Below are 18,298 nucleotides of genomic sequence, written 5' to 3'. Positions count from 1 at the left end.
CGTTGGAGCCTTCGGCTCCGTCAAAAAGTTGAAAAATGTTCAACTTTTTCGGCAGCGACGGATCCGTCATCCAATCAGATCGCGTATGCAAATTTAAGCACTGTGACGCGACTCGGGCTCTGACGATACTTGAAAGCGGGAAAGCGGGTCTTCTTGCATCGCAACAAGCAGGAAGAAGCGGGAAGAACCCGGCGAAGCGATTTGATTGGCTGACGGATGCCTCTGCAAAGACTACTCCCCCATCCGTCAGCCACGCCATCCCACGTCCGTTGACTGACGGTGCAGTGGGCATGTAGGGTAACGCCCCGTGCCCACTACCTCCTTCAAAGAAAGTGGACATTTAAGATGTCAATTGGTGGATTATTTTTTAACATAAACAGCTCGTATAGAAGAGTCGTGGCTTCAAACAGTAACGTATATTTGAGAAAGGCATGCTTTATCACGTTTTTATTAAGTTTGTTTGCATTCTATACAAAGTGAATGGAGCGCTGTGCAAAGTGAGTGGAGCGCTGTGGCACTTTTTATTTTTTTCCCCTATGATGGCCACCATAGAATGAGGCGTGTTTCGCCGGTGGGTGTGTTTGACATATGGCATATGGCTCCGGCTGCAGATGGGACTCTCTAAATCGACGCCACTTCGACCTGGGCGGGACTTTACGTCCTACGTCACTCGCTATGGGTGTGCATGTGTGCGCGTAGCCGTCACTCGCGATGGGTGTGCATGTGAGAAAGGTTTGGCTTTTAGTGTCTATGGGTTGGTAATAACGGTTCTGATGATTTTTCTGATGGAAAAGTGGTCTTTTATTTCCATAATCTTTGTTCAGTGAACGCATAAACCCGTTTGTTAGTTAGCAGTTAAACAAAATGCGATCTCTTTGTTTACAGTTATCAACGACCAACTGATGATTGGAGCATTGGGGGTTCGATTCCCTAGTGATGCAAGGTTTTTTCTTTCATTTTGGACTGCACACACATCGCGAGTGACGGATAGTCGCACAATGTACACACATCACTGTCTTTACAATTTCTAGGCAACCGAAGTTTAAAGATTGTCAAGTGGTTAACTTTTGAATCGCATGTACTAAGACCTGATGGGTTAGTGGTCAGAGAACAACTCTTTAACGCGGGGATAAGGGGTTCGATTCCTTAATGAAGCCAGCTTTATTCTTTCATATTGGACTGGATGTTTGTATGCCATTTTGCGTAACTTGTAGTTTATGATGAAGAAATGTTACTGGGGTTAAGGTTAGGGTAACGGTAAGACACAAAGTGTTTTTGCAACACAATATTTCTTACAATAACAAAGTCCAAAGTTTTGATGACTCCAGTAGGAAACTTAAAGCCCATGGTGCAGGTTAACCGGAAGTTTTGATTAATGGGTACATAAAGCACTCAAAGTATGTATATAAAGTTAGAAATGTCTCTAAAATGGTGTTAAAGTCCAGTTTTTGTAGTTTTTGGTAAGCAACGGTTATTTTTTATGCTATTTGGCGATGACGTCACGTAAGGTAGACGCATACTAGAACTAGCATTATGGCGGACGGGGATGAGGTGGCAAGACCCACTGTCAACATTTATGATGGCCCACAGCCATATAATTTCGAACCGGTTAGGCGTATGAGGGGAAATGAGGAAATACCGAGAGCCGATGGCCGTCAAAGACAAATAAATGCAAGGTCAGAGGAGAATGAGTGGAGAGTTGGTGAAGTGTCCTGGTGAGTTGCTACCATTTAGAAACGCAGCAAGGAGCGCTGGAGCTAGTAGTCTATGAACAGCAGTGCATACAATAACTTATTTTTTTTTACTGTCAGTGAATAGCATCGAATGAAAGTCAACGTTTTCTTTATATCTAGTGGTGACAGTGATTATGTCATTGGCTCAGATAAGTACCCTAAACTTAGTCAGAAGATCCAGAAATAGAAGGCATATTATGCCTTCTATTTCTTCTAAATATGGGCTAGCTTGACAGTCCCACCTGTGAACCCCTAGTGTTTATTCTAAGTTTATTCTTTTACCTTTCTCCGGTGAAAATGTTGTTTGCAAACGTAGCCGACGCCGAGTAGGCTGGTTATGTCTTCAGTGTGATTATTTTTGATAGTGCTAACTCGTTTTCCTCGTGATTGATTGTCATTGAAACTGTCAGGGTACCGCTTACCGGGAGAGAGCAGTAAGCGTGTCTGTGTCGCTGTGTTTGGCAGGTGTCTGTGTGGGCGGTGTCGTCCCATGGAAACTGTGGTGGAGAGCTTGTGTTGTAGGGAGGTGAGCGCGTTTTGGTCGCTGGTCGAGGAGCTCACCCCGCGGCCAGAAGATGTAATGTGCCTAACGCAGCATCCTGGATTTGAGGCATGCTGCCTGAATCCGTTTGTGCTAAAAATAGCATACACACACTTCAGGCAGGATCATGGTCACCTTCAAGCCAGCACGCACGAGTATGTTCATGGTTTACGTTAACTTTACAAATCTTTTTACACTGAGTCATTTGAACCAACAGTTATAGGTGACAGGAGGTGTGTTGCATACACAATAAACATGCATAAGAAACAGGCTTAAAATTACGTTTCCAACCTACTTACAGAGTTTTAAACTTAAGAATCTTTCCTACTTATCCCTAGGCAATACCGGTACACTGCGTACAGGCAAGCTATACGCTGGGCTTATGGCGTTTTAGGGAGGAGTATAAGGAAGCCTCTACCCTCTTGTGTGGTTTCAACCATCAGACAGCAATTCCAGAATGGTGACCAGACCTATCAGGGCTTTCAATGGCCTTGTTTGGATGAAAATGAATAAAAATAGTTATGCTTATTCTGTTGTGATCATTCAATTGCCCTTAAAATGTTATAAAGTACACAGAACACATGCATTTTGGATAAAAAAAAGTTGATTGGCATTGCTTGTAATGGTTACTGAACAAAGACACAGGTTGGAATTAAATAAAAAAAATGGTTAGGCACAAAACATACAAGGAACACTGATGAAGGGCTAGACCCGCAATGTTTAATTCTAATTCTAATTAATTCTGCAATAGTGTAGTCATACCCGAGGGTCAGTTGATGGTTCTCTTTCTCTCACACACACACACACTATTTCATGCATGCATACATGCAGTGATACATGCAAAAGCACATCAAGCAGACACACAGTGAGCCCAGACAACACCGCACACAGAGGTTGACAAGGCACAGGTAAAATGATTACCAAATTATTTTGAATTACATACAAAGAAATTTCATGCAAATAATAACAACTAAATCATTGGACTTGTCCGTGGAAAAAAATAATAATGTGAAATTAGGTTTTCTTGAAGCATGACTGCCGGGCTAGGTAGAGGCTGATGGCCTCCTCCTTAGGAATCTGTTCGAAGGATTTGGCGATGGGGGCGGGTGCATCGGAGGACAAATTGGCGCCAACCTCTCGAAGAACAGTGGTGAATTGGCGGGTGAATTGGCGTAGCTCTCCCGAAGGGCCTTCATTAATGATGTTGCATAACCTGCAGACATAATAATAATAATATTAATAATAATAATATTACTTTATAAAGATCATTGTCACTGTTCACTCGTGCGCCATCTCAAAATATGATAGAACTGCCTGACACTGCTTACCGTAGGCTGCCTCTTTGATGGGACGCACCACATGGGCACCTTTTCTGAAGCGCGGATACCGCACGCAGTACTTCTCCGTCCCGTCACTTCTCCGTGCTGTCTCGCGATTGGCATTGTGATTATAATGCAGCGCCGCTGAGAGAAGCCTACAAAATAACACATTTGAGAAAACCTTTGAAACTTGGTGTATGACAAAATACTACAATAGGCACGTTAATAGGTACTATTATTCCTAAAAAGGCATAATAATTGGCAGTGTTATTCCATTGGATAGCACTGACCTGCTATACATCCCAAGGTATGAAAACCCTGTGTGCTTGGGCGCGAAGTGCAAGATGAGGGAGTGGTAAGCCTCAAGGGAGAAAGTCTGGTGCTGTGGAGACAGCTGACGAACATCTTTCAGTAAGGCAGCCCTCATCATTATGTTCTCCAACTTGACTGCTGCCAATGAGCCTGAAAAGACCAATACAGGTAGGCAGGGAGGCAGACAGACACACAGACGGAAAACGTACAAATAGACAGGAAGATGGATACAGATAGAATTCCTTTTTGAAATGGAAACACATGAAATTGTCCTGCATAGGAATTATAGCAAACATAAACAGTAAACAGAATGTTATGAGATTGCCAGGGAATGAAAAAATAATTTCATCACAAAGGTCACATGTCAAAGCATCCAGACAATTACTCAAAGACAGCAACTAAAACAAAACTATGTAGAGCGTGCATAATACCAGTACTGTACCTGGGTCCAGCCACTCTTTGTTGCGCTGATCTTCGTCTAGAGGGCCATGGGCACAACTGGAGAAGGCAGGGGTGTCATGGTCATGGATGTCCTGGATGTGGTTCACTAAACTTCTCCATTTGGCCTCCATGACCGCTGGGTTGCCATCTGGGGTTGAGGCTGCAGTCCAATAGAGGTGATTCACTATAGCTGGCCTCCACAACTGTAGTTGGTCACACTCTTTGGATGCTGCATCCAATGCCTTCCCCAGACCTGTTTTAGAACAAATGGTATTAATTGATATGCACTAACAAAAACTGCTTCAAGGTTCCAACAATGGATACATACTTTTGGCAATGTGCCACACGTCAAAATAATGCTGTGTCCCTTCAGGGATCAGCTCCTGTCTCACCCATTTGGCAACCTAAGGAGAAAAAAACCACAAACATCCAGCTTCAGTGCAATTCAGATATTTACATTTTATACTGCATTTTTATTGTAAATACCTGGCGATGTCGGTCCGTGATCAGCGTTGCCAAATGCAGGTCGTTTCCCCTCAGCAGGCCAACACTGCGCTTGAGCCCTTCAAGCTCACACCATGAGCTGTTGGGGACCTCTGAGCTCTGCAACATGACATAACAGTGTAAGTGTAGAATGCTGGTGGTGTTGAAGGAGGCGTTAATGAACCGAAGCGTTGCTGGTCCAGGCATTATGATACACTACTCTAGTTAGGCAATACACAATAAAGCTCTATGCATGGTTGTACTAGTGGAAAGATGTTAAGATACAATCCTTTTACCAAATTGCAGAGTTCATTTCTTTGTCTAATAACATCAGGTTTACCTGAACAAGCTGAACATCCACCACCTTGTTCACTCTGTCCTCTATCAGAGAGTATGACCCATACTTTGCGCAGTGCCCAGGAGAATCTGACCTGGAATTAATTACAATTTATGTTTCAAGTTTTTAAAACCATGGTCTGTAAAGACAATCCACCATGTCAACTGCAAATGCCAACTAAAGCCACCCTACATGATAACAAATAACAATCAAAACGTGGAACTGGTCTAGCTCTCACACTGGTTTACCTGCAGTCACCAGCAAGAACTAGCCCGCCATCCATTGCCCGTAGGTCACTAAAATTCTTGGCTTGATCATTCTGCCAGGCCTGAACGATTATAGGGATGGTGTAGCGGCGCTGATGGCGAAAGAAACTGCTCGCACTGATGCACTGCAGGCCAAACAGGGTCAACATTCTTAGTGTCTGTGTGGCCAAACATCCAGTAAAATGAATGGCCCCACTTAACAGGAGGTTGCAGGTTGGCATGTTCCTGTGGAGCATTGGCTGGTTTTGCCAGAAACGGTGGTAGCCACATGATGCACAGACCTAGATATGTAAGAAAATAAAATAAAACATTGTAATCAACAGTATATCAGGATTCAATATAGAGTAAGTACTGTACATTACTGGTCAAAGGTTTCATATTTTCAATGAAACACACATGAACCAATACAGTATAACACTCAAATATGATGGCATCACAAACCAGCAGACTTAAGCCAGCCTGGTACATACATTGTAAATTAACTGGCAAGACAGTCAGAGCTATCAGATTGTAATTAGATATTCAGATTTTCTAATCAGATGGCCACGTAAACAAATCTGCATAAACAAAACTGTACCTGCTTGATCTTAACAAAAGTTCCTTCCTGCTGCACGATGCTACTATCCGACCTCTCACAACAGGCCGGACAGATGGCAAAAAGGCCCATCAGCTCCTCTTGGCAAACAATGAATTTGTCAATGCAACTACAACAACAAAAAATGAGGGGGAGGGGGGCGGTGTCATTCAAACTAACAAAGCATTGAGCATTCAATATGGTCTATGTTGGTTTTAGATTATCTCACTTGTGGTGGGGGTCACACGTGTAAGGTGGCTCCTCATCAAACAATTCCTCCTCATCCATCGGCTCTTCGGGCACCCACGACAAGTCACTGATGACAGTGGCATTATCATCATCATCGTCATCAACTGTCTGTTCAGGACTAGCGAGGGGAGTGGAGGTTTGTGGGCTGATTGAAGTCTGTGTGCCCACGCTAACCATCTTGGGCTTCAGGTTAACCTGCACAGCTGTGGCAGAGGCAGTAAACATACCCAAACATATGACAATCATGGCAAATCTAAGCGGCTATGTTTTGGTGTAGGCTATGTATTCATTTCATCAATGTGTATGGAAATGTCCTATTTGCAATGTTTTAGACATAATATGTAACCCTTAAAATACCAAAGATTTACCGTGAGACCATCGGGGGGGCTTCAAATAACATTGTGTCCCAGCGTCAGAAGTGGAGGAGGGCAAGGGCTGATCCCCAGTATCGACACCCTCCACAGTGTCTACACTGTGCACGGTCTCCTGCTGTGAGGCGTCTGTCAACATCTTACGAAAACAAATATAAAAAAGTATATTAGTATAAAGTATAGTATATATAAGTATATAAAAAAGAAATGCAAGGGTGTAGTGGTGAAATAAGAGGTGGGTAAACTATGAATACTTCATTCAGTGATTCGCAACCAATGGTAGTACATTTACTGTATTGGGAGGTAGCTAAACTCTGAAGTGAGAAGTGGATAAACTCTGTTTCTCAAATTTCAGAGGTGGGTAAACTGCGTTTACTTGCGTTTAGAGTCCACTACAGCCCTGACGACACGGTCACGGTCAAATACAGTATATGTGAAAGAGAACCGTAGCAGTCTAGCACTAACACAAAACGCAAACACACTTTTGTGAAAGCCGCTTGATGATGACGATCACTGATCCAAACACTAGCCATGAAGCTTTCATGACGATATGGACATTTACTTCAGGGCAATTTTGTTTTGGCTCATATTCGTGAATCACGAAATATGCTCTTCTAATGTCAGACTGATCATGCTTGTAGAGGAGGCTGTGTCAAAGGGAACACGGTATGCAAAATACACAGAGCTAGCTAACGCGCAGCTTGTAATTAGCAGCTATAGCATGATGCTTACCGTGGCAATCTCTCGCTTGCGGCAGACGGTGTCTCTCGACCTCGGGACAGGGCAGGCAGAGTGGTTTGCATGCACAGACGGCACGGCGGTAGGAATTAACTTCGCCGTCCTCTTACTCTTTAAACCAAGTGAGACCATCTTGGCATCCCCTGAGTGGTAATCCTCCTCCTTGAAATGCGCGCTGCATATTCTGGAGTACGCGGTAACAGAGCTAGCTGAAAAATCTGCCCGCCTAAACTTGACAAATTGCACCCAGCTTCGGAGAATCCCTTTGTCCTTGGGGAAGCAATGGACCCTATGTCCACTTTTGCTGGAGTTGTTGCACCCGCCACAAATACAGTAGAAAACCATGTTATCTACTTATATATCTACTCTCTCTCTCTCTATCTATATATATGTTATGCTATGCTATGCTATCCCTCACTATCTATCTATGCTATGTTATGCTATGCTATCCCTCACTATCTATCGATGTTATGCTATTCTATCTATCTATCTATCTATCTATCTATCGATGTTATGCTATTCTATCTATCTATCTATCTATCTAGGCTATCTCTATTTATGTATTTACTTATATAATCTGACACTGTCACTCTCACTAGCGGCTTCGGCTGTCGTCCAAAAGCGGAGTACCTTACGTGACGTCATGCAATGCATTGTGGGAGAAATAAGAATCATCGCTAACCTGTGGCTAATAACCACTAATATATCACATACTTTTCCTAATATTTATATTTTGTGATACCCTACAACATCAAATACAATGGATAATTGTTTAAATGTTTATTACCAACTAGAAAATTGCCAGAAAAGAAGAAAATAGAAACCTGCACCATGCCCTTTAAGTTACCTAGAGAAATGCGTGTGTGCTCACAAAACATCAACAAGTCAGCAGTGTGGTACAGGGTGATCATTTCTGATATACAGTACAAAAGCTGAAACTATTAGCCAGGAGTGGGAAAGATGCAGACGCAGACGTGAGAAGCAATAAGACACACCAACACACAGTTGTCTGTTGCAAAATGGTTCAGAGTTTAATATAAATAGTTAGGGTTAGCTGGTATGGCGTTATCTGGTATGGCTATAGTCTAATGTTAGCTTAGTTGGTGTTGTTTCGTCATGTTAATCGCTAGAAATAGTAAGTCATTTGTAGAAATATAGCCTATCATCACAGACTGTAGGAATGTCACCCACCCTCCATCGCGTACGACACTGACGCTCGTAATCCTGTAGTGCAAAGGGGGTTCGTGCACAGATCCCTGAGACAAACGGCTACGCCCACACATGCACACCCATAGCGAGTGACGTAGGACGTAAAGTCCCGCCCAGGTCGAAGTGGGGTCGATTTAGAGAGTCCCGGCTGCAGATAGACCGGCATTCGAGAGGATCTAGTGCACAGCTCCGTTAAAGGTTGGGTAGGTGATTTGCGAAACGCCAGCAGATTTTGAAAATACACAACTCAAATGGTCCTACCCCCTCTCCTTCAACGCTGACTCTGACTCCACCCATTCCAAGTACCTGGACGCGCAATCATGCACGAGCGCGAACAGAGATGCGCGAGAGCGAGCCAGGTTAGCTTAGGTTTTCGTTTAACAACATGGCACTACATTCAGCTGTAAGTTGCACCCAGTACCGCGGGAAGTAGGAGTGCTGGGGGTGCTGCAACACCCCCTGTCCGAGGCCCTGTCTTATCACAGAAAACGATCATTTCTAAAAACTCCGGCCAAAGTGGAGATTTCTGAAAACGCCGGTTATGTGTTGTCGTGTCAACGGGGAGAAACGGGATTTTAGGTTCTGAAGCGTCACATTATGCACCAGGAAATGCTTAACGTCATGTGAGCGCCCGCTGTACCGTATTGGTCCGAATATAAACACAAACCCCATTGTAAGACGACCTATATTTGGAAAAAAGATTTGAAGACCAGATCCGTTTTTTATGAATAAATAAATTGTATTCATTGAAATAATATACGAAAATAAAAATGCATCGAATAAAACACTGCATTGCCACTAAACAGTAGTGCAAATAGGCCGCACTGATGTGTACACCAAAGACTATTCCTGACTCTCCTCTGCCCCGCTGTGTTCGCTCTGGCTGTGGTCGCTCCGAACTGTTTCGGCCCGTGGCAAAGCGAGTCATCCTCGCTGCTGTCCAAGGCATTTTGAGACGCAGCATTTATTTAATGCTCATATGACCTAGTGCTGAAAAAAGGTTATATGAAAAAGTGTGAGGGTAGCGGTGGTGCGCTAAACTTGTTCTGTGAGCAGCTGGATGTGAACGATCGATTTTCAACTGTCCGCGCATGCACTGGTGTAATTGAGCTGCGCTGCTATACATCTTTTTTTTATCAATGTAACGAGTTGCGAGTCTAGTGCAGGCTGAGTTTTTTTTTTTCCCAGCACCCCCTGCTGAGAATACGTTCTCGCTGCAATGGTTGGACCAGATGTTATAAACATTAAACGGTCACATAAATCATTACTATTTTTAGAAAATGTATGTTTGTTTCATATAATTGTATTGGAAGTCCTGGTTTTCACTAGGGTTGCCGCGGTGTGGACATTTTCACACCGAGTAATACACTCGTCTCCACACCGGTATTACCGAGTATAAACGGTATAAACTTTGAAACTAGGTCAACCGCCACACAAGCATCGGTTTTTAGACCCTTCTCGTCCTTCAGTTGCCGCCAACGTTCGAAAGCAGCGCCTAGGATTATTCTTGATTACAGTTTTTCTCTTTCAGCGTTTTTATTATCAATTACTCTCTGAAAAAGAGTATTCCTTCTCTTTGCTGGTGGTGGTGGTGGTGGTGGTGGGGATGGTGGCGTCTTGTCTGCCATGGAAATTGTCTTCTACTGCTAGGTCCAAATGTGGATTAACTAGTTCCAGTAGCTACCGCAGGATAACAACAAACAGGAGCTTGCTCTGGGTCACGAGCTCTGGGTCACGAGTACTGCACGAAGGGGTCGCGCGCGGGGCGCGGGGGAGGGGGAGTGCAGTACGACCGTTTGATTGACGTACTTACTGTCCAATGCAACTCGGTGGCAATGGAAATGATTGGCTGGAGTTTTTCGAGCCCTGCCCGTTCCACAGATGATTGACTTGTTTAATTTTCATGTCAGTACTTCTAACTCAGTGGCTGTAAGCGGGTTATGATAAGGATTTCAAGTAATTTTGCAAAAATGGCCAAAAAAGCAAATCACCTATACAACCTTTAACTACTCGTGTCCGAGGTTTTTCCTTTTACTTAACATGAATGACGTTGATGGTTTTTAGGCACTGTGGTGACTTTTTATCACTAAAAGTGTTTTAGTGATAAAGGGATTTTTGCACTGGTTCAGCTGCTACTCAATGACTCTCACGTTCCTCTGCTTGCGATCATTGCGATTCACCATTTATTGATCCATTTATTCAAAACATCCAAAGACAAAGAACGGGTGCATTACGGTATCAATTTATAATATTGTTAATAGCCTAATAAACATTTCAGTTGTGTTAGTATTTCATTTGCTTGTTTAGCTATGTATGACAGTTAAAGGTTGTATAGGTGATTTGCTTTTTTGGCCATTTTTGCAAAATTACTTGAAATCCTTATCATAACCCGCTTACAGCCACTGAGTTAGAAGTACTGACATGAAAATTAAACAAGTCAATCATCTGTGGAACGGGCAGGGCTCGAAAAACTCCAGCCAATCATTTCCATTGCCACCGAGTTGCATTGGACAGTAAGTACGTCAATCAAACGGTCGTACTGCACTCCCCCTCCCCCGCGCCCCGCGCGCGACCCCTTCGTGCAGTACTCGTGACCTAGAGCTCGTGACCCAGAGCAAGCTCCTGTTTGTTGTTATCCTGCGGTAGCTACTGGAACTATAGTTAATCCACATTTGGACGTAGCAGTAGAAGACAATTTCCATGGCAGACAAGACGCCACCATCCCCACCACCACCACCACCACCAGCAAAGAGAAGGAAAACTCTTTTTCAGAGAGTAATTGATAATAAAAACGCTGAAAGAGAAAAACTGAAATCAAGAATAATCCTAGGCGCTGCTTTCGAACGTTGGCGGCAACTGAAGGACGAGAAGGGTCTAAAAACCGATGCTTGTGTGGCGGTTGACCTAGTTTCAAAGTGTATACCGTTTATACTCGGTAATACCGGTGTGGAGACGAGTGTATTACTCGGTGTGAAAATGTCCACACCGCGGCAACCCTAGTGAAAACCAGGACTTCCAATACAATAGGCCTATGTCACACTTCCTGCTTCCGGAACGCGTAGTAGGGTAATCCAACTTCCGGTCGCGTCCAGCAGCAACAACAATGGCAGCTCCCTTTCGCAGTTGTTCTTGTAGTGTACCGTGTTGCTCTACATCAGGACGTATACAGCCATACCTCAGCTTCCACGCTTTCCCGAAGGACAAAATAAATCTTGGTTGAGATATTTTTTTGCCCAGTACTGTCCTAACGTGCGAGTGATTCTAGACGGCACAGAAATCAGGTGTGAGGCACCCTCATCACTCACCCTCCAGTCTGAAACATTCTCCCACTACAAGAATACCAACACCTTCAAAGGTCTGATTGGCATTGCTTCATGTGGAGTTATCACCTTAATTTCTAAGCTAATTTCTAAGCTGTACACTGGTTCCATATCAGATAGAGAAATCACACAGCAGTCAGGAATCCTTAGTCTACTTCAGCCAGGAGATGCATGCATGGCTGACAAAGGCTTTGTTATCGACAAGATGCTTTCTGAAGTTGGGGCCACCCTCATAATGCCGCCATTTAAAAGAGGCGCCAGGTTAACCAGTGAGTATCGCCCAACTTAGAATCTTGGAGAGGGCCATCAGAAGGGTCAAAGAATATCATATCTGGGACACAACCATTCCTCTGACTCTTTCAGGCTCTGTCAATCAGCTGTGGGTAAATTCTTGCTTGATGTCTAACTATCAAGGTCCTTTAGATGTTAAGGGTGATGTCCCAGTGTTACACATTAAAACACACATGACGTCACATGACTATTTTTAAACGTTTATTAATGTTCTTTGTTTACATTTAGCAGAAAGAAATTAAAATGGTGTGTGTGTGTTTGTGTCCGTCCGTCCTTTTCAAATGTTTATTTAATGTTTGTTTCCAGTTCTTTTTTTTAAATTTACATATATACATATTTACATTTAACAGAAAGAAATGAAATGTTCTGTGTGTGTTAGGCAAGGCAACTTTATTTAGCACTTTTCATACACAAGGGAAGACTCAAAGTGCTTCACATATAAACATTGTCATACAATAAAATAGATAAGTAAAAGAAAACATATGCAGAGAAATGAGTAAAATAGAAAGTTAAAGGCATTTTAGTATTAAAATAGAAAATAAAGGCAAAGTTAAAAAAGCTTTTTAGAAAGTGCAATGTATTTAAGATGTAGCAGAAAGCTAATGCAAACATAAAAGTCTTCAGGCTTGTTTTAAAGGTGCTCAGTTACCTTAAAAAAAATGTTCAGGAATGTTCGTTTCCAATTCTTTGATTAAAATATTTACATATATACATTTAACAGAAATAAATAAATGGAATGGGGTGTGTGTATCCCTCGGCCATATTTACTTGGCATTCAGGAGATATGTGTCCATGTATGTGCTCAAATAAAACACCTAACCCAAACCTTGGGTTTCCTGACCACAAGTTGGTCAATGGGTTCCGGGCGATTCCCCTGGAGCGAATCCCCTGGAGCAAAAAGAAAAAATATGTCAGCACATAAATCATAATGTCAGTGTAGCAACACTTAAGTCAGTGTTAGTCGCGTCTGTCTATATACAAGAACTTCGAATACTATTATTGAGTAGACTATACAGGATGTTTGGCTAGGCCTGAGGTATACACATAAACCTGTGTCCTTGGTCCACGTCTGCAGAACACTGGTGCACGACAGAGGTGTTGGCACGCTTTTCTCCCCTGTGAAGTGGTTGTCATGTGTCTGGAAGAGCAGATATAAAACAAAACATGACAATCTGCAACAGCAGACATGAAACAAAACATTATCATCTGCAACAGCAGATCTGGAGAAAGAGAGAGCATTTTGGAACAGCAACAAGAAACCATAATAATAAAAAACACACAGACTGAACATGCAACTGAATCTGTGAAGGTCTGAAACCATGCTCTAGGCTATCCATTATGCTACATATTACGAGGTGGGCCTGTTTGAATCACAAAATGTAAATCTAATTAAAGTGGTCAGAAAGGTAGGCCTAAGTAACAGTCCCATTGATTCACAAAATACTATGAAAAGCGTTTTTCTTCTGGGAACAGTAGCAGTTCGCCCGAACTGCTACTTCCAAATTAACTAAATCTGACACTGCAGTAAGAGGGAAAGATTAACACACCATACAGCAAAATGTATGGGCATTGGTAGTTTATGACAGCCACCCAGCCACTATGTTCTGACAGTAGCCTGGAGCTAATCTGACATACTATCGACACTTACATGTACGGTAGGCAGTGGCTACCTACCTATACCAAACCTCTTGGGGTTCGTCAGGCAAAGTTTCAGAGACACTCAAACTAAATATGTATTCCTACCAGTGTAAAAAAATATTTTGCGATTAATTAAAAAGGATACGTTTTAACTGACATGTATTACACTTAGTGCTATCTGGCACAGTCAAGCTACACAGTGTCAACAGATTTGAAACACTTACCTATGTAATTAAAAATGTACTTCTCCCAGAATAACTTATATCCTTTGCGTAGTTTAGATGTTTCGACACGTAAGTGCTGATTTACTATCCTTAGGACGTCGTCGTAGGACAATTTAGGTAGGTTGGAGAGACTTGGTCCAAAGGTATTGATCTGCCTCCGCCATGGTAAACAGTTTAGCTAAGCTAAGCGGAAGAGCAGTTACCCTACTCCGCGAGCTTCTTCCGGTCTTCAATTGTTCCGTGACATAGGCCTATTATATGAAACAAACATACATTTTCTAAAAATAGTAATGATTTATGTGACCGTTTAATGTTTATAACATCTGGTCCAACCATTGCAGCGAGAACGTATTCTCAGCAGGGGGTGCTGGGAAAAAAAAAACTCAGCCTGCACTAGACTCGCAACTCGTTACATTGATAAAAAAAAGATGTATAGCAGCGCAGCTCAATTACACCAGTGCATGCGCGGACAGTTGAAAATCGATCGTTCACATCCAGCTGCTCACAGAACAAGTTTAGCGCACCACCGCTACCCTCACACTTTTTCATATAACCTTTTTTCAGCACTAGGTCATATGAGCATTAAATAAATGCTGCGTCTCAAAATGCATTGGACAGCAGCGAGGATGACTCGCTTTGCCACGGGCCGAAACAGTTCGGAGCGACCACAGCCAGAGCGAACACAGCGGGGCAGAGGAGTGTCAGGAATAGTCTTTGGTGTACACATCAGTACGGCCTATTTGCACTACTGTTTAGTGGCAATGCAGTGTTTTATTCGATGCCTTTTTATTTTCGTATATTATTTCAATGAATACAATTTATTTATTCATAAAAAACGGATCTGGTCTTCAAACCTTTTTTCCAAATATAGGTCGTCTTACAATGGGGTTTGTGTTTATATTCGGACCAATACGGTACAGCGGGCGCTCACATGACGTTAAGCATTTCCTGGTGCATAATGTGACGCTTCAGAACCTAAAATCCCGTTTCTCCCCGTTGACACGACAACACATAACCGGCGTTTTCAGAAATCTCCACTTTGGCCGGAGTTTTTAGAAATGATCGTTTTCTGTGATAAGACAGGGCCTCGGACAGGGGGTGTTGCAGCACCCCCAGCACTCCTACTTCCCGCGGTACTGGGTGCAACTTACAGCTGAATGTAGTGCCATGTTGTTAAACGAAAACCTACTCTAGCCTGGCTCGCTCTCGCGCATCTCTGTTCGCGCTCGTGCATGATTGCGCGTCCAGGTACTTGGAATGGGTGGAGTCAGAGTCAGCGTTGAAGGAGAGGGGGTAGGACCATTTGAGTTGTGTATTTTCAAAATCTGCTGGCGTTTCGCAAATCACCTACCCAACCTTTAACAATGTTGGTGTAGGTCTATTACAAATATTTATGTCGGTAGGCTACTAACCTCGTTGCTGATCATTATGTAACCATTTATTTGTCTATAAATTATTGTTAGCATTTTTCGTAAATAGTTGGATGGAATCTGTTTCTTAAGCAATAACATTGAACTGTTTTGTTTTCTAGGTCATCATACATTTACTATGTTGTTGGTATTATATGTTATATGGAGCAATCTTTTATATTGATGAAGTTAACTTATGCTTCATGGTCGGTAAACAATGCGACTGCGATCGCTCAGACCTCTCGCTTATGATGCTACAATGCTAAAAAAACAAGAATAGGTAACGCTTTATATTAAGGTCCTTGTAATAAGCCTTTGTTAATAGGTAATAATACCTTATTATATGCTTATTAACTCTAGGGTTAGGGATTTCTGCCGTTGGTTACGGGTTTAAGTGACATGGTTTTTGTACATTAAAGGTTCCTTCAAATACTAATGACTCGACATCGTTATGTCACCGACGAGGTCATTACAATATGATATAGATATGTATTCTATTATTTAGATATAGAGTTCCAGGACTGTAACGCAAGTGTTGTACACGCTTTTGGTGTCATGGCGCATAACACGTCGGACTCTCGTCTCTGGTATTTCTACAACGAGACTCATAGTGGGGGTTATCTCAGCCATGGTTGAGAATGAATTGGGGGAGAGGAACTTTGGCTTTGACTCCCTCAAGAACATTGATGAAGAGAAAGTTCTCTCACGGACACGTCGGACAGCGAAATATTTGATTTAATCTTAAGGCATGATCATGGGAAAAGTACTGGCAGCAAAGTTTACCAAGAATACATTCAGCGAGACAATAGGTGAACAAGATTCTTATAGGCAAACGTTTTCATTGTGGGTAGGGAGTGGGAGTGACCTTAGGCCAAGTAAATTTGTAATACAATGGGTGGATATTGGACATGTCTGCAGGTCTGTAAGACATGGCTGTAAACAGTTTACACAACAAAGAAGTCAGTCGATTGACCTGGTCACAAAACCAGACTTACTGGCTCCAGTGGGAACTCATATACAAATTAACTTAACCTCTCTCAGTTAAAAGAGAGGAAGGGATTTGTTTTAAGTTATAGGGAGAATGTATACAGATTCTTCTAATGTGCATAATAATTATATAAACAAGGTTAATATAATTTGTATATGATTGTATATTTATAGTTATGATTGATATTTCCCCGACAGTTCCTCCCTTTTTGATCATAAGATCAACACTTATTACAGGTGCAATGTTATGGCACAGGATTACAAATGATGGTAAAACAAGTTAAAACACAGAATAATAGGAACAAAATTCAAAGAAATTAGTAAAAATCAATCATTAATAAAGTAATCAATATGTACATTAGTAAAATTGTAAATTCAAAGAAATTAGTAAAAGTAAAAGTGATCATTAATAAAGTAATAAAAATTAAATTCAAAGAAATTAGTAAAAGTAATCATTAATAAAATAAAAACGAAATTCAAAGAAATTAGTAAAATTCAAAGAAATTAGTAAAGCTAAAGAAATTAGTAAAGCTATGTGTCAATCATTAATAAGGCCATAAAAATGTACAATAGTAAAAATTATGTCTAGCATGTTAGGTCACTCATTTTCCATTTGGTAACTCTTCATTGGAGTAAGGGGCCCATTCTGAGAAGGAAATGCGAGTAGTCAAGCGGATGTTGGTGGAGAGGTCTGGTGTGATGCTATTCATCATATTTGTAGTAGTTTTAAAGCAGGTTGAAATTAATGCTTTAATACATGCGATTATTATTAACAAAATGATTACTGCAACGGCGGCGTTGCAAATAGTGTATCCAAATGACCCTAATGACAGTGCTAAAGGGTCCCAAGAGTGATTATTATTGTTAGGACTATGTATTTCAGCGATGGTTGTTTTCATGTCATTTAGCATTTGTGTGAGGTTAGCTAAAACATCTGTGATGTCGGTGCAACATTCAGGACCAACTACTTTACATGTTCCTCCAACAGCAGCTAACAAATAATCCAATGCAGCACGGTTTTGTAGCACCATGAGTCTTGTAGATGACAGTTGTGTGTTTATTAAAGTTATAGAGTTAGTGGTGGGATTCGCTAGGGATTCCACGGATACAGATAAATCGCGGACTTGGTCTAGGGCTGCCATGACTCCATAATTGGGGATTAATGCTTCTAGGATGCGGGACCATGATGTTTGTGTGTGTGTGTGAAGTGGGTCAGATCGTTTTGTCCTAATGACAAGTTTTCCAAGAGGGGCTGGGCGTAGGGCTGGGACTACAGAGGCTAGAGCGCATTTCCCGGTCCATTTTGGAGGCAGAAAATCATATGCTGAGTTGTTGCAAACCCAATACAGTCCCTGAGGTGCAGGCAGTGTACAGTTTTGTGTAAATAGGAACACCAGGGCAACTTGGGAAAGTCTTGGGGATCCTCTTATTTCTAATGCGTTGTGTTTGTGTTGAATGGGTATGGTATAATTAAACATGTTATACAACTCTGAGCAGTAGGGTTGGTCCAGATCTCCCATTGAAGAGTATCTGGTATTATTGTTTTATTTTTCTGTTGTTTGGACACACCATGGGAAGGGGCCCATTATTGCATCTATTTTTACAGATAGGGGTTTCTTGCAGTTTGTGCACTGGATCAGGGAGCCGGGCTTTGAAATGACCGTTTCACATGGGTATGTTCTTAGGGGATACTGTGTGATGTTAGGGCATTCTGTTTTCAACTCCAATCGTTTGTCCGAGTGTTCAATGGAATCAAACCTGATTTGTAGTAGGAGTAGAAAGCGGCTGCCATAGCACATGGGGATAGCGCTACGGCCATCAAGGGTAATCCTGAGGATACAGAGTGGGGTCTGATT

The 18,298-nt window shown here is 42.2% G+C and overlaps 1 protein-coding gene and 1 long non-coding RNA gene across 2 annotated transcripts; both read right to left on the bottom strand.

The window, feature by feature from the left end:
* Positions 1 to 3,288: 3,288 nt before the first annotated feature.
* LOC115548966 (uncharacterized) lies at positions 3,289 to 7,775 on the bottom strand. The gene is made up of 12 exons (XM_030363925.1): positions 7,359 to 7,775; positions 6,624 to 6,765; positions 6,236 to 6,458; positions 6,010 to 6,136; positions 5,415 to 5,713; positions 5,170 to 5,260; positions 4,833 to 4,949; positions 4,675 to 4,750; positions 4,348 to 4,599; positions 3,884 to 4,055; positions 3,603 to 3,748; positions 3,289 to 3,410 (listed from the first exon to the last, which is right to left on the bottom strand). The coding sequence occupies exons 1-12, from the start codon at positions 7,707 to 7,709 to the stop codon at positions 3,289 to 3,291; spliced, it is 2,118 nt and encodes a 705-aa protein (XP_030219785.1). The 5' UTR covers positions 7,710 to 7,775.
* Positions 7,776 to 12,370: 4,595 nt separating this feature from the next.
* LOC115548492 (uncharacterized) lies at positions 12,371 to 14,300 on the bottom strand. The gene is made up of 2 exons (XR_003977593.1): positions 14,047 to 14,300; positions 12,371 to 13,322 (listed from the first exon to the last, which is right to left on the bottom strand). It is a non-coding gene; the product is annotated as an uncharacterized LOC115548492 (long non-coding RNA).
* Positions 14,301 to 18,298: the final 3,998 nt, after the last annotated feature.

Source organism: Gadus morhua, chromosome 8 (assembly GCF_902167405.1).
Source record: "Gadus morhua chromosome 8, gadMor3.0, whole genome shotgun sequence".
NCBI lineage: Eukaryota > Metazoa > Chordata > Actinopteri > Gadiformes > Gadidae > Gadus > Gadus morhua.
This window is presented reverse-complemented; position numbering and strand designations above follow the sequence as displayed.